This window comes from Oncorhynchus keta, chromosome 28, assembly GCF_023373465.1.
Source record: "Oncorhynchus keta strain PuntledgeMale-10-30-2019 chromosome 28, Oket_V2, whole genome shotgun sequence".
Classification (NCBI taxonomy): domain Eukaryota; kingdom Metazoa; phylum Chordata; class Actinopteri; order Salmoniformes; family Salmonidae; genus Oncorhynchus; species Oncorhynchus keta.
In genome coordinates, this window is record NC_068448.1 from 80429365 (window position 1) to 80454828 (window position 25464).

At 46.5% G+C, this 25464-nt stretch overlaps 1 protein-coding gene across 3 annotated transcripts in view; it reads right to left on the minus strand.

Annotated features, from left to right (window-relative positions):
* The window catches only part of LOC118376788 (junctophilin-1-like), a 119951-nt gene that overhangs the window by 86994 nt on the left and 7493 nt on the right, over nt 1-25464 (minus strand). Inside the window, exons 3-4 of one of the 3 annotated variants that reach the window (XM_052484148.1) lie at nt 24680-25448; nt 18981-19339 (exon numbers count right to left, since the gene is read on the minus strand). In XM_052484148.1, the coding sequence (XP_052340108.1) occupies nt 19096-19339; nt 24680-25448 (1013 nt within the window). In that variant the 3' untranslated portion in view covers nt 18981-19095. Of the gene's footprint in view, nt 1-18980; nt 19340-24675; nt 25449-25464 lie in introns of those variants that run through there. The other 2 variants (XM_052484150.1, XM_052484149.1) reach the window with 2 other exon arrangements.

Sequence of the window (25464 nt, forward strand, 5' to 3'; positions counted from 1 at the left end):
GTATTGTTCCATTTATATATGTTACCCCTTGGCAGTGTTATCAGTCTGGTACTGTTCCATTTATATATGTTACCCCTTGTCAGTGTTATCAGTCTGGTATTGTTCCATTTATATATGTTACCCCTTGGCAGTGTTATCAGTCTGGTATTGTTCCATTTATATATGTTACCCCGTGGCAGTGTTATCATAAAACACAGCATTGATTTTCACTGCTACGTAGATGATACACAACTTTACATTTCTGTGTCACCAGAGGATTTTAGATCCACAGATAAATTATTAGTGTCACGTTCGTTATAAGGATCGGACCAAGGCGCAGCGTGGTATGCGTACATTCTTTATTATATTAAGAATAAACAAACTAACAAAACGACACGTGAGGCAAAACAAATGAGTGCTGACAGGCAACTACACATATACAAGATCCCACAAACACCGAAAGGAAATGGCTACCTAAATATTGTCACCAGAGGATTTTAGATCCACAGATAAATTATTAGACTGGATTAGTGATTTAAATACTTGAATGGCTCACAACTTTCTCCACCTGAATCAAGACAAGGACTTATTCATTGTCGGAGCCAAAGCGCAGACAAAGAGAGAATCTTGCCGCACATTTAAATTCATGGGCAATAAAGATAAATACAAAACCTCGGTGTTATTTTACAATCTGAACTAAAGTTCAAATCCCACATTAGGAATTTGACAAAAAAATGGCTTTTTAAATCACCCGAGGAACATTGCCAAGGTGCGGCTGTTTCTCTCTCAGGCTGATAGGGAGAGACGCATCCATGCTTTTACTACAAGCAGGCTTGACTACTGCAATGCTCCCCTGTCTGGTCTACCAAGGAAAGCAAAACGTACAGAATGCTGCAGCGTGGGTAACTGACCAAGAGGGAGAGCAGGCTTGACTACTGCAATGCTCCCCTGTCTGGTCTACCAAGGAAAGCAAAACGTACAGAATGCTGCAGCCTGGGTAACTGACCAAGACAGAGAGCAGGCTTGACTACTGCAACGCTCCCCAGTCTGGTCTACCAAGGAAAACAAAACGTACAGAATGCTGCAGCGTGGGTAACTGACCAAGACAGAGAGCAGGCTTGACTACTGCAATGCTCCCTGTCTGGTCTACCAAGGAAAGCAAAGGCAGAATGCTGCAGCGCTTTAACTGACCAAGACAGAGAGCAGGCTTGACACTGCAATGCTCCCTGTCTGGTCTACCAAGGAAAACAAAGGCGGAGAGAATGCTGCAGCCCAAACTGACCAAGAGGGAGAGCAGGCTTGACTACTGCAACGCTCCCCAGTCTGGTCTACCAAGGAAAACAAAACGTACAGAATGCTGCAGCGCAGGTAACTGACCAAGACAGAGAGCAGGCTTGACTACTGCAACCCTCCCCAGTCTGGTCTACCAAGGAAAACAAAACGTACAGAATGCTGCAGCGTGGGTAACTGACCAAGACAGAGAGCACACATTACACCGGTTTTAAAGCCTCCGCACTGGTTGCCTAGCTGCATGTGAGTTTCAGAATTAATTGTAACATTCTTCTACGATTGTGCACCACAATACGTGTCAGACATGATTTAAAGTTATGTACCCAGTAGGTCCCTCATGTCCTCTGGCACTGGTCTTATAACTATCCCAAAGCCTAGGACCAGGAGGCATGGAGAGACAGCCTTTTAACTATCCCAAAGCCTGGGACCAAGAGGCATGGAGAGACAGCCTTTTAACTATCCCAAAGCCTAGGACCAAGAGGCAGCCTTTTAACTATCCCAAAGCCTAGGACCAAGAGGCAGCCTTTTAACTATCCCAAAGCCTAGGACCAAGAGGCAGCCTTTTAACTATCCCAAAGCCCAGGACCAAGAGGCAGCCTTTTAACTATCCCAAATCCCAGGACCAAGAGGCAGCCTTTTAACTATCCCAAAGCCCAGGACCAAGAGGCAGCCTTTTAACTATCCCAAAGCCCAGGACCAAGAGGCATGGAGAGACAGCCTTTTAACTATCCCAAAGCCTGGGACCAAGAGGCATGGAGAGACAGCCTTTTAACTATCCCAAAGCCTGGGACCAAGAGGCATGGAGAGACAGCCTTTTAACTATCCCAAAGCCTGGGACCTAGAGGCAGCCTTTTAACTATCCCAAAGCCTAGGACCAGGAGGCAGCCTTTTAACTATCCCAAAGCCTAGGACCAAGAGGCATGGAGAGACAGCCTTTTAACTATCCCAAAGCCCAGGACCAAGAGGCATGGAGAGACAGCCTTTTAACTATCCCAAAGCCTGGGACCTAGAGGCAGCCTTTAACTATCCCAAAGCCTAGCACCTATCTTATTTGTTGGTGCTTATTTAGTTTACACAGATGACTTCAGCCATATGAAAAACCTTCCATTGCTAAATATACCTAGCTAGCTAACTTCCTTTGCTTGTATCTTGCTTCTCATCCGACAGGTGTTAGCTAGCTAGCCTGCTACTAGCTAGCTGCTGCTGTTGCGCAGGAACTGAGATGTTGGTCAGGTTATAGGACTATGAGCTTCGGCTAAAATAATGTTAGCATTGTCAGAAATGCTACAAAAAGGTGGCACATCGTTGGTTCTTAAAATGGACAGAAATGAGCATGTGAGAGCGATAAATTATACATTTAATCATAACTGTTGCCCCTACAATCTTATTCAGTCAAGTCTAATGGTCACTCAATGGAGGCTGTAGTCTCGTACTTATCCGAAGCCTAGATCTTGGAGCTAGGTCGGGGAAAGACGTTGTGTTTCTGGTCATAAGTAGTGCACTATGTATGGACATCTGCAGTAGGTTTGGGGTTCTATTCTGCCTAACCACTCTTCATTTGATGCCAAATCCACCAGTGATGTGCATGGCCAAAGCAACAGCTACTCTCACTGGGGTCCTCATGACATTTTAGCTAATAACCTGGTTGCCTCTGCCAGTCGGCAGCAAAGGGATCTTCCAGCAAGACAATAATTCCAAGCAGGCAACGAAATCCACAAAGAAATGGTAAATTCACCACAAACTCTAAATTTTGCAAATGGCCATCTCAATCTGTGATCTTGAACCCCATCGAAATCTGGTTTGAATTGAAGAAGGCCAGTCCATAAACGCAGACGAAGGATATCAAGGATCTGGAAAGATTCTTTATGGAGGAACTGTCTAAGACCCCAGATCACTAATCTAATCAATTACCTAACAGATCACTAATCTAATCAATTACCTAACAGATCACTAATCTAATAAATTACCTAACAGATCACTAATCTAATAAATTACCTAACAGATCACTAATCTAATCAGTTACCTAACAGATCACTAATCTAATGTTACCTAATAGATCACTAATCTAATATGTTACCTAACAGATCACTAATCTAATCAGTTACCTAACAGACCACTAATCTAATATGTTACCTAACAGATCACTAATCTAATATGTTAACCAACAGATCACTAATCTAATCAGTTACCTAACAGACCACTAATCTAATATGTTACCTAACAGATCACTAATCTAATCAATTACCTAACAGATCACTAATCTAATCAGTTACCTAACAGATCACTAATCTAATGTGTTACCTAACAGATCACTAATCTAATATGTTACCTAACAGATCACTAATCTAATGTTACCTAATAGATCACTAATCTAATATGTTACCTAACAGATCACTAATCTAATCAGTTACCTAACAGACCACTAATCTAATATGTTACCTAACAGATCACTAATCTAATATGTTAACCAACAGATCACTAATCTAATGTTACCTAATAGATCACTAATCTAATATGTTACCTAACAGATCACTAATCTAATCAGTTACCTAACAGATCACTAATCTAATGTGTTACCTAACAGATCACTAATCTAATATGTTACCTAACAGATCACTAATCTAATATGTTACCTAACAGATCACTAATCTAATATGTTACCTAACAGATCACTAATCTAATATGTTACCTAACAGATCACTAATCTAATCTGTTACCTAACAGATCACTAATCTAATATGTTACCTAACAGATCACTAATCTAATATGTTACCTAACAGATCACTAATCTAATATGTTACCTAACAGATCACTAATCTAATATGTTACCTAACAGATCACTAATCTAATATGTTACCTAACAGATCACTAATCTAATATGTTACCCAACAGATCACTAATCTAATATGTTACCTAACAGATCACTAATCTAATATGTTACCCAACAGATCACTAATCTAATATGTTACCTAACAGATCACTAATCTAATATGTTACCTAACAGATCACTAATCTAATATGTTACCTAACAGATCACTAATCTAATATGTTACCCAACAGATCACTAATCTAATATGTTACCTAACAGATCACTAATCTAATATGTTAACCAACAGATCACTAATCTAATGTTACCTAATAGATCACTAATCTAATATGTTACCTAACAGATCACTAATCTAATCAGTTACCTAACAGATCACTAATCTAATATGTTACCTAACAGATCACTAATCTAATATGTTACCTAACAGATCACTAATCTAATATGTTACCTAACAGATCACTAATCTAATATGTTACCTAACAGATCACTAATCTAATATGTTACCTAACAGATCACTAATCTAATATGTTACCTAACAGATCACTAATCTAATATGTTACCTAACAGATCACTAATCTAATCAAAGTGTAACGTACATCTATGTACATAACGCGACTATCCAATAGCAAGCCACTGTACACAGCTAGCCAATAGCAAGCCACTGTACACAGCTAGCCAATAGCAAGCCACTGTACACAGCTAGCCAATAGCAATCCACTGTACACAGCTAGCCAATAGCAATCCAGTGTAAACAGCTAGCCAATAGCAAGCCACTGTACACAGCTAGCCAATAGTAAGCCACTGTACACAGCTAGCCAATAGCAAGCCACTGTACACAGCTAGCCAATAGTAAGCCACTGTACACAGCTAGCCAATAGCAATCCACTGTACACAGCTAGCCAATAGCAAGCCACTGTACACAGCTAGCCAATAGTAAGCCACTGTACACAGCTAGCCAATAGTAAGCCACTGTACACAGCTAGCCAATAGCAAGCCACTGTACACAGCTAGCCAATAGCAAGCCACTGTACACAGCTAGCCAATAGCAAGCCACTGTACACAGCTAGCCAATAGCAAGCCACTGTACACAGCTAGCCAATAGCAAGCTACTGTACACAGCCAGCCAATAGCAAGCCACTGTACACAGCTAGCCAATAGCAAGCTACTGTACACAGCTAGCCAATAGCAAGCCACTGTACACAGCCAGCCAATAGCAAGCCACTGTACACAGCTAGCCAATAGCAAGCTACTGTGCACAGCTAGCCAATCTAGTAAGTAAGTCCTTGTCTGAAGCCAGAATGGTCCATAGGGCAGGAGCCCATCTCCTGATTCTGTATCATGAGGCAGCACAAGTACACCCCCTGGACAGGATGCTAATGTGCCCAGCTAACCAACAGCAGTTGAAGAAACATTACGTACACGTTGGAAATAGCAACCCTATAAAACATTCCTATTAGCAAGTTGTTTACACACAGAGGTCTGGAGGAGAGTGGGTCGTGGTGTGGGTCCCTGGGGATGGAAGAGACTGGGTCGTGGTGTGGGTCCCTGGGGATGGAAGAGAGTGGATCGTGGTGTGGGTCCCTGGGGATGGAAGAGAGTGGGTCGTGGTGTGGGTCCCTGGGGATGGAAGAGAGTGGGTCGTGGTGTGGGTCCCTGGGGAAGGAAGAGACTGGGTCGTGGTGTAGGTCCCTGGGGATTGAAGAAAGTGGGTCGTGGTGTGGGTCCCTGGGGATGGAAGAGAGTGGGTCGTGGTGTGGGTCCCTGGGGATGGAAGAGAGTGGGTCGTGGTGTGGGTCCCTGGGGATGGAAGAGAGTGGGTCGTGGTGTAGGTCCCTGGGGATGGAAGAAAGTGGGTCGTGGTGTGGGTCCCTGGGGATGGAAGAGAGTGGGTCGTGGTGTGGGTCCCTGGGGATGGAAGAGAGTGGGTCGTGGTGTGGGTCCCTGGGGATGGAAGAGAGTGGGTCGTGGTGTGGGTCCCTGGGGATGGAAGAGAGTGGGTCGTGGTGTGGGTCCCTGGGGATGGAAGAGAGTGGGTCGTGGTGTAGGTCCCTGGGGATGGAAGAGAGTGGGTCGTGGTGTGGGTCCCTGGGGATGGAAGAGAGTGGGTCGTGGTGTGGGTCCCTGGGGATGGAAGAGAGTGGGTCGTGGTGTAGGTCCCTGGGGATGGAAGAGAGTGGGTCGTGGTGTGGGTCCCTGGGGATGGAAGAGAGTGGGTCGTGGTGTGGGTCCCTGGGGATGGAAGAGAGTGGGTCGTGGTGTGGGTCCCTGGGGATGGAAGAGAGTGGGTCATGGTGTGGGTCCCTGGGGATGGAAGAGAGTGGGTCATGGTGTAGGTCCCTGGGGATTGAAGCTCATCCTGTCTGTCTCGCCTGGCTGATGATGATAGAGTGTGTGTGTGTGTGTGTGTGTGTGTGTGTGTGTGTGTGTGTGTGCGCGTGTGTGTGTGTGTGATGATGGAGTGTGTGTGTGATGATGGAGAGAGTGTGTGTGTCATGTCTGGCTGATGATGGAGTGTGTGTGTGTGTGTGATGGAGAGATGAGGCTAATATGATATCAGACACACTCTACTGACTCTGCCTACCATTAACCCGGTCAATGGAGCACACACACACACACACACACACACACACACACCCCCCCCGCAGGCAGACATGTAGAGAGCTGCTGCAGAATCAGAGAATGGGAAACTTGGCCCTGCAGAACTCCTACATTAAAGGGGCAATCTGCGATTGATACATCAAATAAATAAATAAAAATTGTGATACATATTGATTTTTGAAAGAATATAACTTATAAATGCCTAATGAGCTTATTTAAACTGTCTTGCCCGATCAGAATGCAAAATACAATCTTGTTTTACACCATTGTTTGTAAAACAGTATAATTACATGTGGATATCATGGATGGTCAGTCCTTGCATCAACAGCTCGTTCTATTCATTTGAGAGTGGTGATATTTATCCCCATCGTTTACATGTTCGTCGCCAGACCCACTGGCTCCAGGTCATCTACAAGTCCATGCTAGCTAAAGCTTATCTCAGTTCACTGGGTCACGACGGCAACACCCATCCGTAGCACGCGCTCCAGCAGGTGTATCTCACTGATCATCCCTAAAGCCAACACCTCATTTGGCCGCCTTTCCTTCCAGTTCTCTGCTGCCTGTGACTGGAACGAATTGCAAAAATCGCTGAAGTTGTAGACTTTTATCTCCCTCACCAACTTTAAACATCTGCTATCTGAGCAGCTAACCGATCGCTGCAGCTGTACATAGTCCATCGGTAAATAGCCCACCCATTTTCACCTACCTCATCCCCATACTGTTTTCATTTTATTTACTTTTCTGCTCTTTTGCATCACCAGTATCTCTACCTGCACATCTTCATCTGCTCATTTATCACTCCAGTGTTAATCTGATCAATTGTAATTATTCGCTCCTATTGTCTATTTATTACCTACCTCCTCATGCCTTTTGCACACAATGTATATAGATTATTTTTTTCTACTGTGTTATTGACTTGTTTACTGTTTACTCCATGTGTAACTCTGTGTTGTTGTCTGTTCACACTGCTATGCTTTATCTTGGCCAGGTCGCAGTTGCAAATGAGAACTTGTTCTCAACTAGCCTACCTGGTTAAATAAAGGTGAAATAAATAAAAAATATATATATTTTTTAGATGGACCGCTTTGTCGTTGTTTGAACTGCAGATTGCCCCTTGAAGGCTGAGGTCAGAGGTGACAAGGAAGAGAGAGACAAAAGAGAAACCATGATTACTACAGTTTCATCACTAAAATGCAACAATACATGTTTATTTAAATCGTAGAACCCAGCTCTCTATAACCCATCTCTCTATAACCCATCTCTCTATAACCCATCTCTCTCTATAACCCATCTCTCTATAACCCATCTCTCTATAACCCATCTCTCTATAACCCATCTCTCTATAACCCATCTCTCTATAACCCATCTCTCTATAACCCATCTCTCTCTATAACCCATCTCTCTATAACCCATCTCTCTATAACCCATCTCTCTATAACCCATCTCTCTATAACCCATCTCTATATAACCTCACTAGATAATGAAACATGGTTCGTTTAGTTCCTTTTTGCACAACTTCTTTCTAGCAAGTCAAGCTATTTTACAGAGCAGACAGCTAGCTAGCTAAACTCTAGGCTATACTATTTTACAGAGCAGACAGCTAGCTAACTAAACTCTAGGCTATACTATTTTACAGAGCAGACAGCTAGCTAAACTCTAGGCTATACTATTTTACAGAGCAGACAGCTAGCTAAACTCTAGGCTATACTATTTTACAGAGCAGACAGCTAGCTAAACTCTAGGCTATACTATTTTACAGAGCAGACAGCTAGCTAAACTCTCTAGGCTATACTATTTTACAGAGCAGACAGCTAGCTAAACTCTAGGCTATACTATTTTACAGAGCAGACAGCTAGCTAAACTCTAGGCTATACTATTTTACAGAGCAGACAGCTAGCTAAACTCTAGGCTATACTATTTTACAGAGCAGACAGCTAGCTAAACTCTAGGCTATACTATTTTACAGAGCAGACAGCTAGCTAAACTAACTGTACACAGAGAGAGAGAGAGAGAGAGAGAGAGACAGAGAGAGAGACAGAGAGAGAGAGAGAGAGAGAGAGAGAGAGAGAGGTCTTTCTGCCCTGATGGATAATGATTCCAGTTCAGAGGTGAATAAGAACAGCATTGTTCCGTTTTAATCAAGAGGATAATTATCTTTAAAGGTAGACAGTGATGTATCATAGACACACAAACTAAACAGCATAGCATATCAATTTACACAACAACTAAGAGCCTTGAAGCGTGAGGCTCAACTTCTCCACTGATCTGCTGCTGTGGCTTCCACACACTAACTGTAGGCCTAAGTAGCCAAATGGTATCTATGACCATTCTACACCTGCATTGCTTGCTGTTTGGGGTTTTAGGCTGGGTTTCTGTACAGCACTTTGAGATATCAGCTGATGTAAGAAGGGCTACATAAATAAATTTGATTTGACCGTATGCTAACCATTTATTTTAGTAATATGTTCTATTTATACCTGTAAATCAATCACCTCTCCTAAACTGGCCAGCACCTTTCCTAAACTGGCCAGCACCTCTCCTAAACTAGCCAGCACCTCTCCTAAACTGGCCAGCACCTCTCCTAAACTGGCCAGCACCTCTCCTAAACTGGCCAGCACCTCTCCTAAACTGGCCAGCACCTCTCCTAAACAGGTGTTCTACTCTGTTAGCCAGCACCTCTCCTAAACAGGTGTTCTACTCTGTTAGACAGCACCTCTCATAAACAGGTGTTCCACTCTGCTAGCCAGCACCTCTCCCAAACAGGTGTTTTACTCTGCTAGCCAGCACCTCTCCCAAACAGGTGTTTTACTCTGCTAGCCAGCACCTCTCCTAAACAGGTGTTCTACTCTGTTAGCCAGCACCTCTCCTAAACAGGTGAGGAGTCACTACAACACATAGTCCTGGTCACTAGGGAGGAGTCACTACAACACATAGTCCTGGTCACTAGGGAGGAGTCACTACAACACATAGTCCTGGTCACTAGGGAGGAGTCACTACAACACATAGTCCTGGTCACTAGGGAGGAGTCACTACAACACATAGTCCTGGTCACTAAGGGAGGAGTCACTACAACACATAGTCCTGGTCACTAGGGAGGAGTCACTACAACACATAGTCCTGGTCACTAGGGAGGAGTCACTACAACACATAGTCCTGGTCACTAGGGAGGAGTCACTACAACACATAGTCCTGGTCACTAGGGAGGAGTCACTACAACACATAGTCCTGGTCACTAGGGAGGAGTCACTACAACACATAGTCCTGGTCACTAGGGAGGAGTCACTACAACACATAGTCCTGGTCACTAGGGAGGAGTCACTACAACACATAGTCCTGGTCACTAGGGAGGAGTCACTACAACACATAGTCCTGGTCACTAGGGAGGAGTCACTACAACAACACATAGTCCTGGTCACTAGGGAGGAGTCACTACAACACATAGTCCTGGTCACTAGGGAGGAGTCACTACAACACATAGACCTGGTCACTAGGGAGGAGTCACTACAACACATAGTCCTGGTCACTAGGGAGGAGTCACTACAACACATAGTCCTGGTCACTAGGGAGGAGTCACTACAACACATAGTCCTGGTCACTAGGGAGGAGTCACTACAACACATAGTCCTGGTCACTAGGGAGGAGTCACTACAACACATAGTCCTGGTCACTAGGGAGGAGTCACTACAACACATAGTCCTGGTCACTAGGGAGGAGTCACTACAACACATAGTCCTGGTCACTAGGGAGGAGTCACTACAACACATAGTCCTGGTCACTAGGGAGGAGTCACTACAACACATAGTCCTGGTCACTAGGGAGGAGTCACTACAACACATAGTCCTGGTCACTAGGGAGGAGTCACTACAACACATAGTCCTGGTCACTAGGGAGGAGTCACTACAACACATAGTCCTGGTCACTAGGGAGGAGTCACTACAACACATAGTCCTGGTCACTAGGGAGGAGTCACTACAACACATAGTCCTGGTCACTAGGGAGGAGTCACTACAACACATAGTCCTGGTCACTAGGGAGGAGTCCTGGTCACTAGGGAGGAGTCACAAACACATAGTCCTGGTCACTAGGGAGGAGTCACTACAACACATAGTCCTGGTCACTAGGGAGGAGTCACTACAACACATAGTCCTGGTCACTAGGGAGGAGTCACTACAACACATAGTCCTGGTCACTAGGGAGGAGAGTCACTACAACACATAGTCCTGGTCACTAGGGAGGAGTCACTACAACACATAGTCCTGGTCACTAGGGAGGAGTCACTACAACACATAGTCCTGGTCACTAGGGAGGAGTCACTACAACACATAGTCCTGGTCACTAGGGAGGAGTCACTACAACACATAGTCCTGGTCACTAGGGAGGAGTCACTACAACACATAGTCCTGGTCACTAGGGAGGAGTCACTACAACACATAGTCCTGGTCACTAGGGAGGAGTCACTACAACACATAGTCCTGGTCACTATAGAGGTTTCACCACAGAGATATTTGGGGACTGAGGAAGAGTCATTTAGAATATAAAGGCTGGGGACTGAGGAAGAGTCATTAAGAATATAAAGGCTGGGGACTGAGGAAGAGTCATTAAGAATATAGAAGGCTGGGGACTGAGGAAGAGTCATTAAGAATATAGAAGGCTGGGGACTGAGGAAGAGTCATTAAGAATATAGAAGGCTGGGGACTGAGGAAGAGTCATTAAGAATATAGAAGGCTGGGGACTGAGGAAGAGTCATTAAGAATATAGAAGGCTGGGGACTGAGGAAGAGTCATTAAGAATATAGAAGGCTGGGGACTGAGGAAGAGTCATTTAGAATATAGAAGGCTGGGAGGAAGATGCAGGACTGGAATTATATGCATAATGTGTTGTAAATCTATCTCTCTGCTCCTCTCTCTCTCTGCTCCTCTCTCTCTCTGCTCCTCTCCCTCTCTGCTCCTCTCCCTCTCTCTGCTCCTCTCCCTCTGCTCCTCTCCCTCTCTGCTCCTCTCCCTCTCTGCTCCTCTCCCTCTCTCTGCTCCTCTCCCTCTCTCTGCTCCTCTCTATTTCTGCTCCTCTCTCTCTGCTCCTTTCTCTCTGCTCCTCTCTCTCTGCTCCTCTCCCTCTCTCTCTCTGCTCCTTTCTCTCTGCTCCTCTCTCTCTCTGCTCCTCTCTCTCTCTCTGCTCCTCTCTCTCTGCTCCTCTCTCTCTCTCTGCTGCTCTGTCTCTCTGCTGCTCTCTCTCTCTCTCTCTGCTGCTCTGTCTCTCTGCTGCTCTGTCTCTCTGCTGCTCTGTCTCTCTGCTGCTCTGTCTCTGCTGCTCTGTCTCTCTGCTCCTCTCTCTCTCTCTGCTGCTCTGTCTCTCTGCTCCTCTCTCTCTCTCTGCTGCTCTGTCTCTCTGCTCCTCTGTCTCTCTGCTCCTCTGTCTCTCTGCTCCTCTGTCTCTCTGCTCCTCTGTCTCTCTGCTCCTCTCTCTCTGCTGCTCTGTCTCTCTGCTCCTCTGTCTCTCTCTCTGCTGCTCTGTCTCTGCTCCTCTGTCTCTCTGCTGCTCTGTCTCTCTGCTCCTCTGTCTCTCTCTGCTGCTCTGTCTCTGCTGCTCTGTCTCTCTGCTGCTCTGTCTCTCTGCTCCTCTCTCTCTCTCTCTGCTGCTCTGTCTCTGCTCCTCTGTCTCTCTGCTGCTCTGTCTCTCTGCTCCTCTGTCTCTCTGCTCCTCTGTCTCTCTGCTGCTCTGTCTCTCTGCTGCTCTGTCTCTCTGCTCCTCTGTCTCTCTGCTCCTCTGTCTCTCTGCTCATCTCTCTCTCTCTGCTGCTCTGTCTCTCTGCTCATCTCTCTCTCTGCTCATCTCTCTCTCTCTGCTGCTCTGTCTCTCTGCTCATCTCTCTCTCTCTCTGCTCTTCTATCTACTACTCTTGAAGGAGAGGAATGCCGGCCAGCACTTATCTCTGTTCAGAGACCTGGTACACACCACGCCACGCCACACCTCCCATTCATACTCAGACAGTTGCACAGCCTGTTGGCTGTAATGACCTTTCCAAGAGAGGTTCATTCTGTGGAGATAAGGCCGAAGGCTTAGTAAGGGTCTGTGAATGAAGAAACTCACCGACACATTAACCTAGGAGACACATAAACACACAGACACACAGACTGGTCGTGGAAGCTGGCACCACAGAGGACTCTACACCAGCATCACGCTAGGCTATTGATTGGCTGGTCAAGACCATGAGGTCATTAGCTCTGCCCCAGGGGATGATTGGACGGCTCGTTGAGGCCTGCTTTCTCATATAGTGGTGTGAGTGTTTGTGTGTGTTGGGTGTGTGTTTGTTTGTGTTGGGTGTGTGTGTGTTTGTGTTGGGTGTGTGTTGGGTGTGTGTGTTGGGGGTGTGTGTGTGTGTGTGTGTGTGTGTGTGTGTGTGTGTGTGTGTGTGTTTGTGTGTGTGTGTGTGTGTGTTTGTGTTGGGTGTGTGTGTGTTTGTGTTGGGTGTGTGTGTGTGTTGTGTTGGGTGTGTGTGTGTTTGTGTTGGGTGTGTGTGTGTTTGTGTTGGGTGTGTGTGTGTGTGTGTGTTGTGTGTGTGTGTGTGTGTTTGTGTTGTGTGTGTGTGTGTGTGTTGGGTGGGTGTGTGTGTGTTGGGTGTGTGTGGGTGTGTGTTGGGTGTGTGTGTGTTTGCGTTGGGTGTGTGTGTGTGTGTTTGTGTTGGGTGTGTGTTGGGTGTGTGTGTGTTTGTGTTGGGTGTGTGTGTGTTTGTGATGGGTGTGTGTGTGTTTGTGTTGGGTGTGTGTGTGTTTGTGTTGGGTGTGTGTTGGGTGTGTGTGTTTGTGTTGGGTGTGTGTTGGTTGGGTGTGTGTGTGTGTGTTTGTGTTGGGTTTGTGTGTTGGGTGTGTGTGTGTGTTTGTGTTGGGTGTGTGGGTGTGTGTTGGGTGTGTGTGTGTGTTTGTGTGTGGGTGTGTGTGTGTTTGTGTTGGGTGTGTGTTGCGTGTGTGTGTTTGTGTTGGGTGTGTGTGTGTGTGTTTGTGTTGGGTGTGTGTGTGTTTTGTGTTGGGTGTGTGTGTGTGTGTGTTGGGTGTGTGTTGTGTTTGTGTGTTGTGTGGTGTGTGTGTTGTGTGTGTGTGTTTGTGTTGGGTGTGTGTTGGGTGTGTGTGTGTGTTTGTGTTGGGTGTGTGTGTGTGTTTGTGTTGGGTGTGTGTGTGTGTTTGTGTTGGGTGTGTGTTGGGTGTGTGTGTGTGTTTGTGTTGGGTGTGTGTGTGTGTGTGTGTGTGTGTGTTGGGTGTGTGTGTGTGTGTTTGTGTTGGGTGTGTGTGTGTGTTTGTGTTGGGTGTGTGTTGGTGTGTGTGTGTGTGTTTGTGTTGGGTGTGTGTGTTTGTGTTGGGTGTGTGTGTGTTTGTGTTGGGTGTGTGTGTGTTTGTGTTGGGTGTGTGTGTGTGTGTGTTTGTGTTGGGTGTGTGTGTGTGTTTGTGTTGGGTGTGTGTTCTCCTTTCTGTTATCCCATTACTTTTGTCCATCCAGACTCCCCAACCCATCTATCCCTCCCTTGACCTCCTTCTCCTGCTCAGCAAATTAACTCCTCTCTCCATTTGACTGAATCAATTCTCATCCCCATTTCATCTCCTCTTTCTCTCCCTCTCCTCTGTCAGTTGGTTTCCTCTCCTCTGTCAGTTGGTTTCCTCTCCTCTTTCTCTCCCTCTACTCTGTCAGTTGGTTTCCTCTCCTCTGTCAGTTGGTTTCCTCTCCTCTGTCAGTTGGTTTCCTCTCCTCTTCAGTTGGTTCCATCTCCTCTGTCATTTGGTTTCCTCTCCTCTCTCCCTCTGTCAGTTGGTTCCTCTCCTCTGTCATTTGGTCCTCTCCTCTGTCAGTTGGTTTCCTCTCCTCTGTCAGTTGGTTTCTGAATCAATTCTCCCTCTCCTCTGTCAGTTGGTTCCATCTCCTCTTCATTTCCCCTCTCCTCTGTCAGTTGGTTTCCTCTCCTCTGTCAGTTGGTTTCATCTCCTCTGTCAGTTGGTTTCATCTCCTCTGTCAGTTGGTTTCCTCTCCTCTTTCTCTCCCTCTCCTCTGTCAGTTGGTTTCCTCTCCTCTTTCTCTCCCTCTCCTCTGTCAGTTGGTTTCCTCTCCTCTGTCAGTTGGTTTCATCTCCTCTGTCAGTTGGTTTCCTCTCCTCTGTCAGTTGGTTTCCTCTCCTCTGTCAGTTGGTTTCCTCTCCTCTGTCAGTTGGTTTCCTCTCCTCTGTCAGTTGGTTTCCTCTCCTCTGTCAGTTGGTTTCCTCTCCTCTGTCAGTTGGTTTCCTCTCCTCTGTCAGTTGGTTTCCTCTCCTCTGTCAGTTGGTTTCCTCTCCTCTTTCTCTCCCTCTCCTCTGTCAGTTGGTTTCCTCTCCTCTGTCAGTTGGTTGCCTCTCCTATTTCTCTCCCTATCCTCTGTCAGTTGGTTTCCTCTCCTCTGTCCGTTGGTTTCCTCTCCTCTGTCAGTTGGTCTCCTCTCCTCTTTCTCTCCCTCTCCTCTGTCAGTTGTTTTCCTCTCCTCTGTCAGTTGGTTTCATCTCCTCTGTCAGTTGGTTTCCTCTCCTCTTTCTCTCCCTCTCCTGTCAGTTGGTCTCCTCTCCTATTTCTCTCCCTCTCCTCTGTCAGTTGGTTTCATCTCCTCCGTCAGTTGGTCTCCTCTCCTATTTCTCTCCCTCTCCTCTGTCAGTTGGTTTCCTCTCCTCTTTCTCTCCCTCTCATCTGTCAGTTGGTTTCCTCTCCTCTTTCTCTCCCTCTCCTCTGTCAGTTGGTTTCCTCTCCTCCATCAGTTGGTTTCCTCTCCTCTTTCTCTCCCTCTCCTCCATCAGTTGGTTTCCTCTCCTCTTTCTCTCCCTCTCCTCTGTCAGTTGGTCTCCTCTCCTCTTTCTCTCCCTCTCCTGTCAGTTGGTTTCCTCTCCTATTTCTCTCCCTCTCCTCTGTCAGTTGGTTTCCTCTCCTCTGTCAGTTGGTTTCCTCTCCTCTGTCAGTTGGTTTCCTCTCCTCTTTCTCTCCCTCTCCTCTGTCAGTTGGTTTCCTCTCCTCTTTCTCTCCCTCTCCTGTCAGTTGGTTTCCTCTCCTCCGTCAGTTGGTTTCCTCTCCTCTTTCTCTCCCTCTCTGTCAGTTGGTTCCGTCCTCTTTCCTCTCCTCTGTCAGTCCTCCTCCGTCAGTTGGTTTCCTCTCCTCTTTCTCTCCCTCCTCTGTCAGTTGGTTTCCTCTCCTCTGTCAGTTGGTTTCCTCTCCTCCCTGTCAGTTGGTTTCCTCTCCTCTGTCAGTTGGTTTCCTCTCCTCTGTCAGTTGGTTTCCTCTCCTCTGTCAGTTGGTTTCCTCTCCTCTGTCAGTTGGTTTCCTCTCCTCTGTCAGTTGGTTTCCTCTCCTCTGTCAGTTGGTTTCCTCTCCTCTCCGTCAGTTGGTTTCCTCTCCTCTTTCTCCCTCTGCTCTGTCAGTTGGTTTCCTCTCCTCCGTCAGTTGGTTTCCTCTCTCTCTGTCAGTTGGTTTCCTCTCCTCTGTCAGTTGGTTTCCTCTCCTCCGTCAGTTGGTTTCCTCTCCTCTTTCTCTCCCTCTGCTCTGTCAGTTGGTTTCCTCTCCTCTGTCAGTTGGTTTCCTCTCCTCTGTCAGTTGGTTTCCTCTCCTCTTTCTCTCCCTCTCCTCTGTCAGTTGGTTTCCTCTCCTCTGTCAGTTGGTTTCCTCTCCTCTGTCAGTTGGTTTCCTCTCCTCTGTCAGTTGGTTTCCTCTCCTCTGTCAGTTGGTTTCCTCTCCTCTGTCAGTTGGTTTCCTCTCCTCTGTCAGTTGGTTTCCTCTCCTCTGTCAGTTGGTTTCCTCTCCTCTGTCAGTTGGTTTCCTCTCCTCTTTCTCTCCCTCTCCTCTGTCAGTTGGTTTCCTCTCCTCTGTCAGTTGGTTTCCTCTCCTCTGTCAGTTGGTTTCCTCTCCTCTGTCAGTTGGTTTCCTCTCCTCTTTCTCTCCCTCTCCTCTGTCAGTTGGTTTCCTCTCCTCTGTCAGTTGGTTTCCTCTCCTCTGTCAGTTGGTTTCCTCTCCTCTGTCAGTTGGTTTCCTCTCCTCTGTCAGTTGGTTTCCTCTCCTCTGTCAGTTGGTTTCCTCTCCTCTGTCAGTTGGTTTCCTCTCCTCTGTCAGTTGGTTTCCTCTCCTCTGTCAGTTGGTTTCCTCTCCTCTGTCAGTTGGTTTCCTCTCCTCTGTCAGTTGGTTTCCTCTCCTCTGTCAGTTGGTTTCCTCTCCTCTGTCAGTTGGTTTCCTCTCCTCTGTCAGTTGGTTTCCTCTCCTCTGTCAGTTGGTTTCCTCTCCTCTTTCTCTCCCTCTCCTCTGTCAGTTGGTTTCCTCTCCTCTCTCAGTTGGTTTCCTCTCCTCTGTCAGTTGGTTTCCTCTCCTCTGTCAGTTGGTTTCCTCTCCTCTGTCAGTTGGTTTCCTCTCCTCTGTCAGTTGGTTTCCTCTCCTCTGTCAGTTGGTTTCCTCTCCTCTGTCAGTTGGTTTCCTCTCCTCTGTCAGTTGGTTTCCTCTCCTCTGTCAGTTGGTTTCCTCTCCTCTGTCAGTTGGTTTCTCTCCTCTGTCAGTTGGTTTCCTCTCCTCTGTCAGTTGGTTTCCTCTCCTCCGTCAGTTGGTTTCCTCTCCTCTGTCTTTCTCTCCTCTCCTCTGTCAGTTGGTTTCCTCTCCTCCGTCAGTTGGTTTCCTCTCTCCCTCTGTCAGTTGGTTTCCTCTCCTCTCCTCAGTTGGTCTCTCCCTCTCCTCTGTCAGTTGGTTTCCTCTCCTCTGTCAGTTGGTTTCCTCTCCTCTGTCAGTTGGTTTCCTCTCCTCTTCTTTCTCTCCTCTCCTCTGTCAGTTGGTTTCTCTCCTCCGTCAGTTGGTTTCCTCTCCTCTCCTTGGTTTCTCTCCTCTCTCCTTTGTCAGTTGGTTTCCTCTCCTCCTCTCCTGTCAGTTGGTTTCCTCTCCTCTCCTCAGTTGGTTTCCTCTCCCCTTTCTCTCCCTCTCCTGTCAGTTGGTTTCCTCTCCTCTTTCTCTCCCTCTCCTCTGTCAGTTGGTTTCCTCTCCTCTTTCTCTCCCTCTCCTCTGTCAGTTGGTCTCCTCTCCTCTTTCTCTCCCTCTCCTCTGTCAGTTGGTTTCCTCTCCTCTGTCAGTTGGTTTCATCTCCTCTGTCAGTTGGTTTCCTCTCCTCTTTCTCTCCCTCTCCTCTGTCAGTTGGTTCCCTCTCCTCTGTCAGTTGGTTTCCTCTCCTCTGTCAGTTGGTTTCCTCTCCTCTGTCAGTTGGTTTCCTCTCCTCTCCTCTTTCTCTCCCTCTCCTTTGTCAGTTGGTTTCCTCTCCTCTTTCTCTCCCTCTCCTCTGTCAGTTGGTTTCCTCTCCTCTCCTCTGTCTCTCCCTCTCCTCTGTCAGTTGGTTTCCTCTCCTCTGTCAGTTGGTTTCCTCTCTCCTCTGTCAGTTGGTTTCCTCTCCTCCGTCAGTTGGTTTCCTCTCCTCCGTCAGTTGGTTTCCTCTCCTCCGTCAGTTGGTTTCCTCTCCTCTGTCAGTTGGTTTCCTCTCCTCTGTCAGTTGGTTTCCTCTCCTCTGTCAGTTGGTTTCCTCCTCTCTGTCAGTTGGTTTCCTCCCCTCTGTCAGTTGGTTTCCTCCTCTGTCAGTTGGTTTCCTCTCCTCCGTCAGTTGGTTTCCTCTCCTCTGTCAGTTGGTTTCCTCTCCTCCGTCAGTTGGTTTCCTCTCCTCCGTCAGTTGGTTTCCTCTCCTCCGTCAGTTGGTTTCCTCTCCTCCGTCAGTTGGTTTCCTCTCCTCTGTCAGTTGGTTTCCTCTCCTCCGTCAGTTGGTTTCCTCTCCTCTGTCAGTTGGTTTCCTCTCCTCCGTCAGTTGGTTTCCTCTCCTCTGTCAGTTGGTTTCCTCTCCTCTGTCAGTTGGTTTCCTCCCTCTGTCAGTTGGTTTCCTCTCCTCTGTCAGTTGGTTTCCTCTCCTCTGTCAGTTGGTTTCCTCTCCTCTGTCAGTTGGTTTCCTCTCCTCTGTCAGTTGGTTTCCTCTCCTCTGTCAGTTGGTTTCCTCTCCTCTGTCAGTTGGTTTCCTCTCCTCTGTCAGTTGGTTTCCTCTCCTCTGTCAGGTTTCCTGGTTGGTTTCCTCTCCTCTGTCAGTTGGTTCCCTCTCCTCTGTCAGTTGGTTTCCTCTCCTCTGTCAGTTGGTTTCCTCTCCTCTGTCAGTTGGTTCCCTCTCCTCTGTCAGTTGGTTTCCTCTCCTCTGTCAGTTGGTTTCCTCTCCTCTGTCAGTTGGTTTCCTCTCCTCTGTCAGTTGGTTTCCTCTCCTCTGTCAGTTGGTTTCCTCTCCTTGGTTTCCTCTCCTCCGTCAGTTAGTTTCCTCTCCTCTGTCAGTTGGTTTCCTCTCCTCTGTCAGTTGGTTTCCTCTCCTCTGTCAGTTGGTTTCCTCTCCTCTGTCAGTTGGTTTCCTCTCCTCTGTCAGTTGGTTTCCTCTCCTCTGTCAGTTGGTTTCCTCTCCTCTGTCAGTTGGTTTCCTCTCCTCTTTCTCTCCCTCTCCTCTGTCAGTTGGTTTCCTCTCCTCTTTCTCTCCCTCTCCTCTGTCAGTTGGTTTCCTCTCCTCTTTCTCTCCCTCTCCTCTGTCAGTTGGTTTCCTCTCCTCTTTCTCTCCCTCTCCTCTGTCAGTTGGTTTCCTCTCCTCTTCCTCTCTCTGGATCCACTCAGGCTATTCCAGGACAATGAAATCAGATCACCTCTACTGATCAATACCACAGCATGTCTGTCAGCTAGCTACTACATAGTGACGTTTACATAACCACTAACTAGCCACAGTGTTTATAAAGGCTGGTTATAACACTGAATTACATCACAAAGCTATTTACAACATGCTTATAAGCAGTACAGGAAAAACCAGTCTATGTCCCATAGTTTTTTCTGGTGATGTCAGGCAGGAAAAACTCCTGGCTATAAACACAAGTCACCTGAAGAAATGTGTTATTGGTATCCACATCAGCTCTGTCCATTTCCTTCAATAAACGGCAGGATATTTACACGACAGATAACCTCATCCACATCAGTTCTGTCCATTTCCTTCAATAAACTAATGTCATCCGCAAAAATGTGTCCATACCTTGTTAACTTTTTCTCTCTCAGTCTCTATATATTCTGTTGACTCTCTCTCACTCGGTCTCTATATATTCTGTTTACTCTCTCTCAGTCTCTATATATTCTGTTGACTCTCTCTCAGTCTCTATATATTCTGTTGACTCTCTCTCAGTCTCTATATATTCTGTTGACTCTCTCTCAGTCTCTATATATTCTGTTTACTCTCTCTCAGTCTCTATATATTCTGTTGACTCTGTCTCTATATATTCTGTTGACTCTCTCTCAGTCTCTATATATTCTGTTTACTCTCTCTCAGTCTCTATATATTCTGTTTACTCTCTCTCAGTCTCTATGTATTCTGACTCTCTCTCGCTCAGTCTCTATATATTCTGACTCTCTCTCAGTCTCTATATATTCTGACTCTCTCTCAGTCTCTATATATTCTGACTCTCTCTCAGTCTCTATATATTCTGACTCTCTCTCAGTCTCTATATATTCTGACTCTCTCTCAGTCTCTATATATTCTGACTCTCTCTCAGTCTCTATATATTCTGACTCTCTCTCAGTCTCTATATATTCTGACTCTCTCTCAGTCTCTATATATTCTGACTCTCTCTCAGTCTATATATTCTGACTCACTCTCAGTCTATATATTCTGACTCTCTCAGTCTATATATTCTGACTCTCTCTCAGTCTCTATATATTCTGTTGACTCTCCGTCTCTATATATTCTCACTCCTTCTCAGTCTCTATATATTCTGTTGACTCTCAGTTTCTAAATATTCTGACTCTCTCCCTCAGTCTCTATATATTCTGTTGACTTGCTCTCAGTCTCTATATATTCTGACTCTCTCTCAGTCTCTATATATTCTGACTCTCTCTCAGTCTCTATATATTCTGACTCTCTCTCAGTCTCTATATATTCTGACTCTCTCAGTCTCTATATATTCTGACTCTCTCTCAGTCTCTATATATTCTGACTCTCTCACAGTCTCTATATATTCTGACTCTCTCACACAGTCTCTATATATTCTGACTCTCTCACACAGTCTCTATATATTCTGACTCTCTCACACAGTCTCTATATATTCTGACTCTCTCACACAGTCTCTATATATTCTGACTCTCTCACACAGTCTCCATCTACTACCTATAATACTACTGAAAGAATGACTGAAAGTTAAGTCTTGGCGGTAGAACACATACCGTTACAGATATTGAGTAGGTTTGTGATGACACAACTCTACGAAGCACATATTTGCTAAACCGCCAAACAGTAATCAGTCTTCTGAAGGGAAAAGGAGAGATGTACTGGCAGCGTCATAAATGGCACCCTATTCCCTATGTAGTGCACTACTTTAGACTAGAGAGCCTATAGGAAGCTCTGGTCAAGAGTAGTGTGCACTATATAGGGAATAGGGTGCCATTGGGATGTGCCGCCCATGAAAAGGTCACATCCAGCACACCTGCTCTCCCCTGGATGCCTGTACCTGAGTACCTGTCCCTGGGTACCTGTCCCTGTGTGCCTGTCCCTGGGTGCCTGTCCCTGGGTACCTGTCCCTGGGTACCTGTCCCTGGGTGCCTGTCCCTGGGTACCTGTCCCTGGGTACCTACCTGTCCCTGGCTACCTGTCCCTGGGAACCTGTCCCTGGGTGCCTGTCCCTAGGTGCCTGTCCCTGGGTGCCTGCACATGGGTGCCTACACATGGGTACCTGTCCCTGGGTGCCTGGCAGTGCGTGAGCGTGTGTGTGTGTCTATCGTTATACGGCACACCAGATAAACTTGACATGGCCCAGAATTGACCTAAATCAGGCTGCCTGCCTCTGCTAAGTCAACACAGGTGAAATACTGTATGTGATATGAGAGCACGCACGCACGCATAGAAGCATAGAACACAAAGAGCGCACACACACACACACACACACACACACGCACGCTGTGACGGCCCTGAATTTTCTGAACCGTCTCAGTGCAGCTCCTTCCAATAGGGCGCTTTCCCTTTAATTCCCAATTAAATAGCCAGCATCAGCGGCACGAAAGTGGGGTTGTGATGGAGACGTGCATGAGGATGTGTTCAACCCTCAGTTCCAAAGCTTCTCTATTCCGTTTGTTTTGTTGCCGTTAAACGTGTGTTTTGTAGCCTAAGAGAGTTTACCCAGGATCGGATCCACTCTTTGCGTCCCTGGACTACACCTCTCGGTTCTTCGTGGCCTTTCTCCGCTGGAGATCTATTGGCGGATTGGATTGTCTGACTGACCTACTGACTACCACCTTTTTGTATACGGTATTTCATTTGTTTGGATGTGATGTATACTGTGATTTATGTAGTTAGTTGTAGTTGAGGACTTAATTAAGAGTTGATCCGCTTTAAAGTTCTGTGGTAAAGTAATTGTTATATTGATTGTATGTTTAATACTGGGTTTACGCTACACTGAATGAACGGACAAACATCGCGTGACAAAAGTCACTTGAGTTCACTGAACTCCTTTACCGGGCAGGACTCTTTTTAGGCCCAAGGTACAGGACATTTCTGGAGGAACCAGAACTCATTGTGATATTATTATGTGTGTGTGTAATCATTGTTGTTGCTAATACAACCCACGCAACAGAATATAGTTGTTTTTGAAGTTCTTTTCAATGTTTTAAGGGTTTATGAAAAGTTTATTTCCATCCTGACTTTTACATACGTCCTTTGTATTGGTGTAGACTTGACGGACCAGATGGGACTCATTCCCACCCAAACTAAAAGGAGAAACCAATGTTTTCTCTGGTAGGCACAACCTACCTGGCACCCCTATAAATAATAACCTCAAGTCAAAACCGTTACAACGCACACGCACGCACACAGGTGGCATCACACAGAAGCACACAGAAGCACTGGTTGGTGATGGTGAATGAATATTAGGGCCCACTAGATGGTGATAACGATGGTGAATGAACATTTGGCCCCACTGTCATGAGACTGCTTTTATAGAAGGCTGGGTCTTCAATCCCAACTCTAGTTATATCAGACAGAATGGGAATGTAGGAAGGGCATTGATCCCAACTCTAGTTATATCAGGCAGAATGGGAATGTAGGAAGGGCTTTGATCCCAACTCTAGTTATATCAGACAGAATGGGAATGTAGGAAGGGCTTTGATCCCAACTCTAGTTATATCAGGCAGAATGGGAATGTAGTAAGGGCTTTGATCCCAACTCTAGTTATATCAGACAGAATGGGAATGTAGGAAGGGCTTTGATCCCAACTCTAGTTATCAGGCAGAATGGGAATGTAGGAAGGGCTTTGATCCCAACTCTAGTTATATCAGACAGAATGGGAATGTAGGAAGGGCATTGATCCCAACTCTAGTTATATCAGACAGAATGGGAATGTAGGAAGGGCTTTGATCCCAACTCTAGTTATATCAGACAGAATGGGAATGTAGGAAGGGCTTTGATCCCAACTCTAGTTATATCAGACAGAATGGGAATGTAGGAAGGGCTTTGATCCCAACTCTAGTTATATCAGGCAGAATGGGAATGTAGGAAGGGCTTTGATCCCAACTCTAGTTATATCAGGCAGAATGGGAATGTAGGAAGGGCTTTGATCCCAACTCTAGTTATATCAGACAGAATGGGAATGTAGGAAGGGCTTTGATCCCAACTCTAGTTATATCAGACAGAATGTAGGAAGGGCATTGATCCCAACTCTAGTTATATCAGGCAGAATGGGAATGTAGGAAGGGCATTGATCCCAACTCTAGTTATATCAGACAGAATGGGAATGTAGGAAGGGCTTTGATCCCAACTCTAGTTATATCAGACAGAATGGGAATGTAGGAAGGGCATTGATCCCAACTCTAGTTATATCAGACAGAATGGGAATGTAGGAAGGGCTTTGATCCCAACTCTAGTTATATCAGACAGAATGGGAATGTAGGAAGGGCATTGATCCCAACTCTAGTTATATCAGACAGAATGGGAATGTAGGAAGGGCTTTGATCCCAACTCTAGTTATATCAGACAGAATGGGAATGTAGGAAGGGCTTTGATCCCAACTCTAGTTATATCAGTCATATCAGACAGAATGGGAATGTAGGAAGGGCTTTGATCCCAACTCTAGTTATATCAGACAGAATGGGAATGTAGGAAGGGCTTTGATCCCAACTCTAGTTATATCAGACAGAATGGGAATGTAGGAAGGGCTTTGATCCCAACTCTAGTTATATCAGACAGAATGGGAATGTAGGAAGGGCTTTGATCCCAACTCTAGTTATATCAGACAGAATGGGAATGTAGGAAGGGCTTTGATCCCAACTCTAGTTATATCAGACAGAATGGGAATGTAGGAAGGGCTTTGATCCCAACTCTAGTTATATCAGGCAGAATGGGAATGTAGGAAGGGCTTTGATCCCAACTCTAGTTATATCAGACAGAATGGGAATGTAGGAAGGGCTTTGATCCCAACTCTAGTTATATCAGACAGAATGGGAATGTAGGAAGGGCTTTGATCCCAACTCTAGTTATATCAGACAGAATGGGAATGTAGGAAGGGCTTTGATCCCAACTCTAGTTATATCAGACAGAATGGGAATGTAGGAAGGGCATTGATCCCAACTCTAGTTATATCAGACAGAATGGGAATGTAGGAAGGGCTTTGATCCCAACTCTAGTTATATCAGACAGAATGGGAATGTAGTAAGGGCTTTGATCCCAACTCTAGTTATATCAGACAGAATGGGAATGTAGGAAGGGCTTTGATCCCAACTCTAGTTATATCAGGCAGAATGGGAATGTAGGAAGGGCTTTGATCCCAACTCTAGTTATATCAGACAGAATGTGAATGTAGGAAGGGCTTTGATCTTGCGTATCTGAATGCTGCATAGAGTGTGTATTTACAGGTGGAACACTCATTCTGTCTTTCTCTCTCTCTCACACATGCACACACACACATGCACACACACATCCCCAGGGACCTACCTGGAAGCTGCTATTTCCACTTTCGTCCTGGAGGTGGCCCCTGCCCTCCGCGCCCCCTCCACGGCCCGATCCACCTTCTCTTTGGTTTTGGGGTTCTTTAGCGGGATCAGCTGCTTCCTTATTCCACGAACCAACACGTTATTCTTGTACTTCCCCTCTTCCTTGTTCCCCTCGGGGAAGGTGGTGCACCCGTAACCGTGGCGCTTGTTGTTCAGCCACTCCCCCTCGTACTTCATCCCGTTGGAACGTTCGCTGACGCCGAACCCGTTGCGCTTGTCGTTCTTCCACTCCCCCGTGTACGTCTCGGTGGTGGTGGCATCCACGTGATCCTCCAACAGCAAGTCCTCTTCCGGCAGCTCTCCGTCGCCCAGGGAGACGGTGGAGTTGGCGTCCGCGTCGGAGGAGCTGATGCGGCTCATAGCGGCGTCGCTGCGTGCCGAACTCCTCTTGCTGGAGATGGACGATTTCGATTCGGACTTGTGTAGCCGACGGAGGCTCCCGAACAGCGACCCGTGGCGGAACAGACCCTTCTTCTTCCCGGTGGCCACTTCGCCATCCGAGTGGAAGTTGAGAACGAACCCGCCGCGGCCGCAGGCCGGCGTGTCACCGGAGAGATCCTGGAGCACGGAGCCGTTACTCTGCTCGGAGCGCAGGGATGCCAAGGAGGTACGTAGCGGGGACTGGATCACAGTGGCCATGCCGTAGGGAACACTCTGGCGCACGCCATATCCATGCCTCATCCCACTCATCCACTGGCCCTGATATGAACCTGGAGGAGAGACAGG